Below are 11,737 nucleotides of genomic sequence, written 5' to 3'. Positions count from 1 at the left end.
TATTTAAAATGACGACTTTTTACGCACAAGGAAAGAATAACAAAAAGAGTGCAGCAGTGGAGCGCCTTTTTTTTTTAAATTCCTGCCGGTATCTTGCAAGCCCATATCCTGGCATACAACAGCCGATTTGTTATTGATCAAGTGTGAAAGTGGAGAAAAAAAGAAGAAAGTTGGGAGTTGACAGACTCGCGTGATGTCGCCATCCAAAGGGGGGCTGCCAGGCGCACTTAAGACTTACTGCAACGATCCTTGTTAAAGAGGAAAAAAATAGAGAAATAGACGGATTGTTAGTTAACGCGAGAGAGGGATGGAGGGGGGTGAGGAAGAAACAGAGAGCGAGCGAGCGAGCGAGCGAGAGAGAGAGAGGGGGGGGGGGGGGAGAGAGAGAGAGAGAGAGAGAAAGAGAGAGAGAGAGAGAGAGAGAGAGCATGGATTTGGGCAGGGCTGTGGTTACCCAGCACAAGCTTGCCTTTTCCTTCGGTGACTACACCCCAAGAGGAGGAGCGTAGTGTGCAGCGTAGTAGGCGTCAGGATCCTCAATTTCCAACTTAGCATCTTGGCAGGACATTTTCCCAAGCAAAGCCCCAGTCCGACGGGTAAAAAAAAAAACTTCTGCACGGGCATGAGAGCGGCGGTGCAACTCAGATAAGGGAGCAACAGAAAAACAAAACGAGACAACATATCCGACGGGCAGTGGCTGCGACCAAAATAATCCATCCAACATCTAAGCTCTTTTTTATTTTACCACTTTTACTTTTTTTGTCCTCACCGTTGTCATTTAGAAGCGGGGACAGACAGCGGGTCTGCAGACACACGGCTCTATGCGCTCCGACAGCAGCGCATGAGAAAATAAAGGGGGTAAAGTGCGCAAGTTAAGTGGCTTACACTCTCCGGGCTCCAGCATGGCGTATCCTCAGGGCTACTTGTACCAGCCGTCCGCTTCTTTAGCCCTGTATTCATGCCCTGCGTACAGCACCAGCGTTATATCGGGACCCAGAACCGAGGAACTTGGGAGATCCTCTTCGGGATCTGCTTTTGCGCCCTATGCCGGATCTACTGCGTTCACCAGCGCCTCGCCAGGTTACAACTCCCATCTACCATACAGTGCAGACGCGGCGGCAGCTGCCACATTCACCTCGTACGTGGTGAGTAAACTAAAGGTGATTATTCAGTCTAGTAAGAAGTAAAAGCGAGTATATTAAGTCGATATAGAAGCCTTAAGCTTCCACTGTGCGCTAGGAGCCAAGAGATTAAGAAGGAAATATGCGTTACTGAAGAGTGCATGGATATAAAATTACATAATGTCAGGTCCAGAAAACATGTTGTTGGATAAACAGAACTAATTTAACTGAGTAGTAGACAATTATACGGTTCTCAAGTAAATTGTAGTTTTTATGAGAAAGAGTGGGCAATGCTTTGCTTCTGCGCTCAGAACTGACTGCAACGCGCCGTGTGATGGCAATTTGGGTCATCTTTCCTATCATCTTATTCATCGTATTAGTTGCTCCAATTGGAAAACTTAAATATTGCAACTTTTGAAAAATGATGAAAGAAAATTCTGTTCTACTTTTGTTGTATTCCCAGTGAGTGATCGCAACATAAGTAATTCATAGGGACTGATACTAATGTAGGCCTAGTCACTACAAAGAAACATAATGTTGGGCCCATCATGCATAATGTCAATACGTTATAAAAAAAAAAAAGCAAATTGTATCATTTTAATGGCGGAAATAATAGCAGCTGCATGCCGACATCATGTAAATAATAACAAGGGAAAACAATAGAAGCACAAAATCCAATTTTAAATATCTGATCAAGTTGAAACAAACTCCATGAGAATATACTTCAAACTTGACCTACTGGAGGAAAGCCAATATATTTGTGCATGTGTGTGTGTGCGCGCGCGTGTGTGTGTGTGAGTGAGTGAGAGAGAGAGAGAGAGGGAGAGAGAGTCTGGGTCTCTGTGTGCACGTGCATGTCGATGGATGCGTGTGCGCGTATGTGTGTGTTCATGTTTGTGTACCATAAGTCGTTTTTAACTTTGATGCAGTTTAGAATTAGAATGAATGACTCAACTTTAACACACTTTTATTATTATAATTTCCTTTTTTTTTTAAATTACAGAGTTCTCCCTATGACCACACTACGGGTATGGCTGGCTCAATAGGATACCACCCTTACGCAGCACCCTTGGGCACCTACCCTTATGGTGACCCAGCATACCGTAAAAACGCAACCCGGGACGCCACTGCCACCTTGAAGGCCTGGCTCAACGAACACCGCAAAAATCCCTACCCAACCAAGGGCGAGAAGATCATGCTGGCCATCATCACCAAAATGACCCTCACCCAGGTGTCCACATGGTTCGCCAACGCCAGGAGGAGGCTAAAGAAGGAGAACAAGATGACCTGGACCCCCAGGAACCGGAGCGAGGACGAGGAGGAGGACGAGAATATTGATTTGGAGAAAAATGACGACGACGAGCCAAACAAGCCCACAGACAAGGGAGACTCCACAGACACAGAAGCAGGTCGGTGGTGCAGGGAGAAAAAAAAAAAAGGCAAACAAAAATCATCAATTTTTCATCGCAGTCGTTTCCACTCAGGGTGCAAAATTGATTGCTGGTTAATGGTGGTATATTATTTATAATGGGACAATTGCTTTAAATAATAATCACCTTGAACTCCCCTCGTTTGACTTCTCAGTGGCTGAAATTGCTGGTGACGCAAAGTGTTCAGCAATCAATTTATCTTTAACTGCATAATAAGGATACAGCTGGTGCATTGCGCCGGGTATTCAGCAACAAAAAAAAAAAAAAAAAAAAAAAGCCTTTGTATGATCTTATTCCAGTTTTAAACGTTGTTGAATTCTGATTATCATAAGTATTCATATTTGAAACGGAGAATATATTTCTAAATGAAAATAGTCAACACATTACATGCTCATGCTTCAGTTTGTGCCACAGTGTTCGTGCTTGTGTTTATCCTCGTTCATAATTATGGAGAGGAGTTCATTCACCTTTTTAGGGTGGCACACAACTCCACGTGGACAATTTATAGCACACACAATAACTCTTTTTAAGGGAAATATGCAGCTAATTATTTTTTATATATCCCGAATTCAGTCTGCATTGCTGCTCGTTTGTCTCATGATCACCTAAACAGTTTTATTCACTCATTAATGTTACACTTATTTGACAGTAATTGTATTCTTTATTTGTGCTTTAGATCATAAATTGCTGAACCCAGGGGACATAGGCTGTGACAGATTTAAAGAGGAGAACCATGGCAAAGACACGGATCCCCTTCTGAGCGACACGGAGTTAAAAGAGCAGGAGGAGCGGACTACAGAGTTGCTGCCGGATTCCGCAAAACCAACTACTTCGTCTCCCTCGGCGGTGCCCCGGGGGAACCAGACCGTTGCGCAACAAGACAAGCCGTCAGATTTGAGCCATGCAACGGGTACGGTGACCAGCAACGTGACCTCTGTTATCCATTCGCCCCCCTCGGCCCCTAAACCCAAACTCTGGTCCCTTGCGGAGATCGCCACGTCCTCAGACAGGTGTAAAGGCAGCAGCGAGGCGCCACAGGCTTGTCCCGGTTTGGGTCAGAGCGCAGTTATGGGCACCAACGCGTCACCATCACGGTCCTCCCCACAGTGTCCGCTCCCTAACAGCACGGTCCTGTCCAGGCCTCTGTACTACACCTCCCCTTTCTACCCCGGCTACACGAACTATGGTGGCAGTTTTGGACACCTTCACAGTAACCACGGCTCGGTAACCACGGGCTCCACGGCACATTTCAATGGATTAAACCAGACTGTGTTAAATAGAGCAGAGGCTTTGGTAAGGGAGAGCCAGAAAGTCAGAGGCCAAACGCAGGTAGATCTTTGTAAAGACTCCCCTTATGAACTAAAGAAAGGTATGTCAAACATTTAACACCTGATTATTTTCCAGTCACCGCGGACTTTTATTTATTTTTTGTGGTTGCATAAAAAAAAGACAAAGAACAATGATGAAGCCAATTTCTGAGAACAGTTATTTTCTGAGTAAATGCTTATTCTCAAATTTTTAGTTTCTGAATGGTTAATCCCACAATGTAACAAGAATGGTCTTAATCGCTGCAGCCGCCGGAGTCTATTTGTATTAAAGACTAACATGTATATTTAATGTAGCATTTTTGTATTTAAAATGGACAATACACTATCTTTGAAGTAAATTATGGAAAAAAAATATATACTTGTGCAGCGATTGTTTTGGGGAGCAGTTGTCAATTCCTGATATGTGTCTAAAGTGCTTTAAGGCCAATTCATTTATACGAAATATCAATTCAATTTTTGCACCGTGACAGATGTTTCAATGGCAATTATCATTTCAAAATGAGCACTGGCGCACTTGAAAGAAAAAGGCCTACATTCAGCAAAAGGATGTTGTCATATCTAAAGAATAAAAGGGTTCAGTTTGTTTTGGTTGATGGAAAATATTCATAGATTTTCTGTGAGAGAAAAATGTTGGATAAATCACGGAGGTATATTTTTGGTCCATGCTTTTCACCAGTTTATTTATGTTATTAAAAATACACCCAGGGCCTCCTCGAGCACGTTTCTAAAAGTGGATATTGATATAATAACAACACCGAGGCGCAGTCATTTAACCCAATTACCTATCGTGTTTTATGCAGAGCAATCAGGTGGTGAACTCCGGTAATGAGCTCGATTTTATGCCAAATTTAGACCTCATTACTATTTTCCAAGGCGTGGCAAAGCTGTTAAAAGAGACGCGGCCATGCATTTAGAACATTACTGGCCTATTATATATCATTTGGCGCGTTAGATGTGAAACATTGCTGTTTGGAGAAAAGTGAGAAGGCTGTCATGCACACAGCAGAGACAAGACAGATATTATTATGTAGTGTGCAGCCGGTAGCCAGGCACTGTCCTCTAACTCTTCCAGCTTCTGCAGGTAGGTGTCACACTTGCTCCTAATTTCAGGGGGGACTCTTTGTTAATCCGTCACGGAAACCCATCCCTGATCAAATGGCTTGGTTAAAAAGAAGTGGAGCCAATGGGGCACACACAATGATCACAGTTATTATGAGGATTATAGCAACTTTGACAAGTGGATAAAAAAAAAGGCATCCATTACTTGACCGACATGCAGAACAAAAACAATAAGGTTATTTCCCAAGCACTGAGGATAATGTTTTTTGTTTTGTTTTTTTCTTTTCTTGATGGTTTATTAAATTCGGAGCCATGCATTCAAAGAAAAATAATAATTATAATTATAGCATCATATATAAATTTGTATTCTTATTATTATACATGTGTATTTTGACCCTTTCTCAGTATTGGAACAGCTGTAGGCCACTAAAGGAGCACAGGCCTAAACTTATTTTCCTCTTTTTTTTAAAATCTAATAATATATTTTTGAAATATTCGTTTATTCAATAGCTATTGCATTTTAAAGGGCATTTGAACATTATTTTTAGATAATAATAATTATCATTATTATGTGTATTATTACTATTATTATTAGACTACTGATGTTGGTGTTGTTGACCTCTACTGAAGTAGGACAGCATGCTCTTGTTTATGGCTGCCATTAATCTCTATAGTTTACGTTCCCCTTCTCCAGTTTGAAATCTCCCCTGAGGTTTATATAATTCCCTTAGCCTTAATGTCCTCTATTCGGGCCCTCTATTTTAATCTGACAGAGTGTGCTGGAGCAGTGATTGCGACACATCAGCCGGCTAAATAGCATAATTATGTTTTTTTTTTTCGTTTTTTTTTTCTTTGCTGATCCCCGCGGGATTTAACTGTTCGATGCAATGCCCCCTAAGAGAGTATTAGAGTTTTATTTGAAACTGCGTTGTTTTCTCACAATATATTGAAGGAGTGACGTTTCACCGGGGGGAAACACACTCACAATTTTTGGAGGTGTAAATCGCCTGTGTGAGGCTAGGTAAATACTGTGACGTTTATGTGTCAAATAGGTTTTTCATGTGTGTGTGTGTGTGTGTGTGTGTGTGTGTGTGTGTGTGTGTGTGTGTGTGTGTGTGTGTGTTGGGGAGATGCGGGGTTACAGCAGTGCAAGTCAAGTCGCAGAGCCGTGTAGCTGATATATATTTATACCAATTAACTTTCTTGTTAAAAAAAAAAAAAAAAAGAAAAAAGAAAAAAAAATACATGTTCAATATTTGGGGAATTACCATCTAAACCGACCAGGAGGAGTGTTTACAGGCGATATAAATCATGTCTGACTTTTTTTTTTCCACTACTGAAATAGCCTAAAACATTTGACCAATTTTGTACAATGCTGTTTTGCGGGAGATATAATTTTGAGGTGTTCTTATTTTGATTTTCAAAGATGTGTAATATGATCATTCGCCTTTTCTCCCCCTAACAGCTGTTTTTAAAATCACACCCAAAGAATAAGAGGTCTTTGATGCTCCTGTAAAGTCTGCATTAATCATTTGGATTGTAGTTGATTATAAATAGGAATATTATTATTATGATTATTATTATCTTCATTATTATGATTATTATTATGTGCTTGGAGAGTGGAGTGAGTTGATAAAAACGGTAGGGATCTAGGGCTATTTAAAGCAGATGTTATATTTTTATAGTATGACTTGGAGTCGCGACAGCTCTGATGTCACTGTGTTTCTGCTCACCATGTTCACTATAGGGCTGCGTCTGGGAAGAAAAAAAAATCTCACCAATTAAAAAAAAAGATATATTCGATCGTTGATTATACTTGTTCTATTTCTGTGCGTGATAAAAGTCAGTCAATTAACCCCAGATTATTTGAGGAAGCGGAGCGAGAGAATTCGCAAGCCTTCATCATAGCCTACAGGGGAGATCCTCTCTGCAACTTTATACAACTTGGTCCCTGGCTTCCCCTCCACTTGAATGGCGTGTCGGTTCATTGTTGGGATTGCTACAATGTGAGAATACTAAGCAGGGGTGAAACTGTTCCCACGTGTGAAAACGGGGAAATAATCCGACAGGAGAAGAAGCAGAGGAGAAAAGAGGAGGATAAGTTCTGTACCCTTCACTCCGACTTTGTTAATGTTGAGCGTTCAAAAGCAGCTTCCTGGATGTTTGGAAAAATGCTTCTTTTTTTACTGTCGTCATATTAATTAAACGACTTCCCCTAAAAACTGAAAATAAAGGCCACAGGCTTTACATGGAAGTCTGAGGGCCGCGATTCACGGCTGATTAAAAATGATTGAATTAAATCTGTATTTTTGTCAACGTAAAATTCATTTTTTTGGCTCAACCTTCTAAAATTAAATTAATGCATAATTCGAATTTATGCACTAATGAAGGCACGTCAAAAAAGACAGGAAAACTATCTGATTCTTTGCCATGTTTTGGACACCAAAGAAAATGAGCAACAGCTTCTTTTTTTGCGGGCTACTCTGCGGCTGATGCGGTTTATTTATGCGCGTTTACTCTAAAAGCAGATACGACATTTGTTTATTTCCACGCGCTGTTGTCACGAGGGAGACTTTCAGTGGTGACTGAAAATAGTGCTAATATAAGACTAATGAAGAACAAGAGTAAACCGTGGTTTCTTGTTTGTTTTCCACACTTTTGGGAACGGTAAACTCTAATGAAGTGAAAGTTAAGTCTGGCATCTGTGGCCCCGTGTAACCTCTGCGCCTATTATTGTAAATATCTGCGCAGCCTAGTGCGCAGCTTTATCAGCGGCAAAGCAACGGAATCCACAATTTCAGTGTCCAATGTTTAAGTGCCGGGGTATTTAGATAACAAAGGATGCAACATGAATGCAACATATGAACGCACGTAAAAAAAAAAAATCCCCTTGCACGTTTTATTCCTCTGAAAGGAGTTTACGCATCTTCTGAGGCTTGTATATCTCCACGCAGGAATTCACGGCACGGAGCGCAGTGTTTGAGAGGAAAACACATGTTCATACATTTTAAAATTTAATTAAATCGTTTATATGACTTGTTATTTGCCTGATAATCGACTTGAGATCATAGTTAAACCCTATCTTCCATTTGTCATAAACAGACCTGCAGATTACAACCCTGAATGTAGTCTGGCAAGAGATTTGCTGTATGAGCAGAGTTGTGAAGAAACTTGGAGCTGTGGACCAAACAGATTAGACACCTGCCACTGGACAGCTCTGTGAACGCCTGTCGCATGCTACTGTGTGTCAAGACCACAAGGTGAAACCCAAAACCTGTTGATATGCACATTCCCCAATATCACAGGGATTACTCAGCCGACCAAACGGCACTTCGTATAAACAGCATACTGTTAAAACGTCCGTCTACACGATACAACACATAAGAGTTGGGGTCAAATTCAGCTCAAATGTGTAATTATACACCCGCTGTACTTGACCTGCAGGGATTATTCGCAGGGGGTATGATGATCAGCGACGCAAGTGTTGCCAAATGCGGTATAAAAGAGGGTTGAAATAAAAGGAGGGCGGCTTTTTTCAGGAAAGGAGGTCATTCATATCTGTGACTGAAAAGCAGACGGCTGTTGGGATATTTGTTTCCCCTGAATTTTCTCTTTTCCCTTCAAAATGTGCCTTCCAAATTCAAACACCACCACCCCCCTCCCCCCCTAAAACAAACAAACAAACAAACAAACAATCACTTTAATGCTTTACAGGGGCCAGCTGTGTGCGTCTTTTCTACAACACCCTTATAAGAAATTGTTTGCTTTGCTTTAATATTAGCAATGTTTGCATGATGTGTAAGCAGCTCCTTTTCTTTCAGTTTCAAAGGTAAAGAAATGAGCCATTTCTTCTTTAGTGACGTTCAGTAAGGAGTGCAGTAACCGCTCAGGGCTATTTAATCATCATCATTCCCTAAATGAGAAGGCTAATTAAGGACACGATATTTCAGCTTTAGTCTTCTGGCGAGACATGAGGCCAGTGTCGATACGCGCCGTGTTTGGGTAAAACAACTTGTAATTCACGAATTCAATTTTATCCCACTTTAAATCAAACAATTTTGACTTCTGAAATGTCTGAATATACACCCACGTTTGGAAACCAAAAAGAAAAGACAAGAAAAAGAAAACAACGTGTCAAGGTAACGTGAGTCTCAAGCCTTAGCCTTTGGCTTGGCTGTTAAGTGGAGTTATAAAACGGTCTTGAACACACTGTAAAGCGACCCAGATAAGGTGGCAGAGAGTGATTTACCACTGTTTTTTTGCACTTCACCGACTGTTTTTCTATTTCTCCATAGAGCTCCTCTGGGAGAGATTACATGTGTAATTTTCAGCTGTGAGATGTTTTAAGTGACCTCCCCCCAACATAAATAAAACATTTCTATGAAGAAGAGAGAAAAAAGAGGGGGGAGAAAAAAAAAACATTAACGAAGAGTGATGAACTATGAAGTCCTAGGAGGCCAGGGGTTGAGGCTACAAAACTGAGGGAGTCAGTTCCAGTGGCAAGAAATAATAAGCCTCTATTTAGCAATGGTTGGGTTATTAAACTGTGTCCATCATCTTAAATAACAGTAAAATACAACAGATATTTTTAAAGGTGATATTTTTAATTTGAGATTGGATGATTATATAAACTTAAATCTATCTAAATCTTCCATAATCTTTTACCTATTTGCTTTTTTTTTTCAACGTCACAAACAAGTTGTGTAATTCTAATATATAAATGACACACACACACACACACACACAGAGCCCTTCTCTGAAAGCACCTTGACTTCTTGAAAAGGGCTGCTCATTGACCAATCTGCTCTGACAGCAGTGTGGCGTGAGCTTCTGACCCTGTGACTGCAAAGGGTCTGTGTTCAGTGGCCATGTAAGGGCTCACTGGCACTCACACTGGGGGTTTCTGCCCTGCCCTGGAGGAGGTGGCACGCACGCACGCACACACTCTCTCTCTCTCACACACACACACACAAACACGCATACATACGCAGGCGGGCCTTACACTCAACGCCAACCCCCTCAGGTATGCACAGCCACAGAGCAGTAAGTGTATGCATCCAGTCTGGAGGTGGAGACACCGGCAGGTTCTTCCTCCTGTGGCTCTGTACAGGTCCGGCCTGTGTCCTCATCCAGCTCCTCCCCCACTATGGTCACAAGGTGAGAAAGTTCAGCACACCCACTCCTGAAACACTGACTAATGCCAATGTTTTGTGACACAACCCTGCTACCTCACACAGTGCGGCATCCTTCTCAGCAGTTTTCACTCTCACATGCATACCAAAGATAATGTAAAAATAACATAACCGAACGCAACATAAACCAAGTATTATTGATTTCTTCCCACTGATTTACACCAACGTCAGTATCTCTGCTTATGTGATGTGTACATTTATTAAATGGTAATAATATTGTAGATGTGATTTGTAAGGAAACATTAAAAATGGGATTGGGCTTTGCAAGATAAGGCCCTCTAATTACAATATTAATGGTTGTGATGAAGATTGATGAACTGTTTTCTTTCAGTGACTTCAGAGGGTCCAGGAGGGAGGAGGGGTACCAAGCAGCCTGACTGTTTATTTACATTTGCCCTTTTTAAATGATCCCTTTCTTCTCAACATCTGCTCCACATTACCACACAGATATCTGTCCTAATGACTGCTATAATGCCTGTGCTCACACTCACTTGCTCAAACATAACCACATGCACATACACTGGCTGTAACATTACCATTATCCACCGTTCACCTGGGACACTTTACCCTCTCTCATCCACCTTGCACAACAAATGGACCCTCTCTCACTGCTGGCCCTTTTTGTTTGCTCTGAGCTCTCCACTTTTCTCTCCCAGTTTGGTGTAGTCTGGTGGATGCAAATGGGCACTTACTTAATTGGATCAGTTCCCAAGATGGAGATAAACGGGACACTGCCTTTTTTTTTTTTTTCTTCCCCTTCCCAAGTTATTTTGAGCCATGCTCAGTTCAGCGGTGTGTGGAGAGAACGTTAATGAGGAGGGGCGAGGAAACGCCGTCGCTGCTGGACTCAAACTCTCTGCTCCAGACTGGCCTTCACTCTCACACAATGAGGGAAGGAAGCTGCATGGGACACATGTGAGACTGTATCTCAGTGCCAATTTAGTAAAGTGCCTGCTAGTGATGTAACGCACAGACTGTCCAATCAAGAAACATCTCAACGCCTCCTCTGGTTTTGGTACATGCAGGTAGCTGTTGGGTTTTGTCATTCACCAGACAAATTAGATGGCAGCCAAAATCTAAATATGGAGAAAAACAAATCAGTTTAGTTCATGCCCACGCCTGCTTACACTTGACACCTGAGTGTTCCAGACATTAGCAGATTATTACTAATGAAAATATTTGGCTCTGTATTTTTCTTTTTTTGTCTTTTTCACCACTCATCCAAAAAAAAAAAAAAAAAATCAAGCAGTGGCTGCATGCCAGTGGGAGTGTGTTGGCTGCTGCACCCTGATTAAGGGTGGTTTACAGCCAACTCCAATAGGTAATCTCATCAGAGAGAGGCTTTAAACAGATAAAGACCACCCCTAACTACCCCCACCCCGCCACCCCTCCACCAACCCCTCCAACTGCATCCCTTCTCGCACAAGACCTCCCATCTAACACACTAACTGAGACCTGCGAATACCTGGAGCAGGCTAACATGGCCAGCCACAAACCAGGCTCAAATCATCTATTGACCTCATTTTCAATAAAGGAGCCGTTTCCAGTCTGATGGATGATTTGTTGGTCTTGCATGGAATGGCCATCTGGATGGAAGGATATGATCG

General features: G+C 41.9%; 1 protein-coding gene across 2 annotated transcripts; it reads left to right on the top strand.

Moving 5' to 3' along the window:
• Positions 1-366: 366 nt before the first annotated feature.
• On the top strand, positions 367-6,690 carry irx5a (iroquois homeobox 5a). Of its 2 annotated transcripts, none has more exons than XM_067594767.1 (3): positions 367-1,160; positions 2,125-2,530; positions 3,228-6,690. In XM_067594767.1, the coding sequence occupies exons 1-3, from the start codon at positions 903-905 to the stop codon at positions 3,935-3,937; spliced, it is 1,374 nt and encodes a 457-aa protein (XP_067450868.1). In that variant the 5' UTR covers positions 367-902; the 3' UTR covers positions 3,938-6,690. The 2 variants fall into 2 exon arrangements, with proteins under 2 accessions (XP_067450868.1, XP_067450877.1); XM_067594776.1 differs by having other exon boundaries at positions 382-1,145.
• The last annotated feature ends 5,047 nt before the right edge of the window (positions 6,691-11,737 follow it).

Source organism: Thunnus thynnus, chromosome 1, assembly GCF_963924715.1.
Source record: "Thunnus thynnus chromosome 1, fThuThy2.1, whole genome shotgun sequence".
NCBI lineage: Eukaryota > Metazoa > Chordata > Actinopteri > Scombriformes > Scombridae > Thunnus > Thunnus thynnus.
Note: the sequence above shows the minus strand (reverse complement) of the source record. Positions and strands in the feature narration are given on the sequence as shown.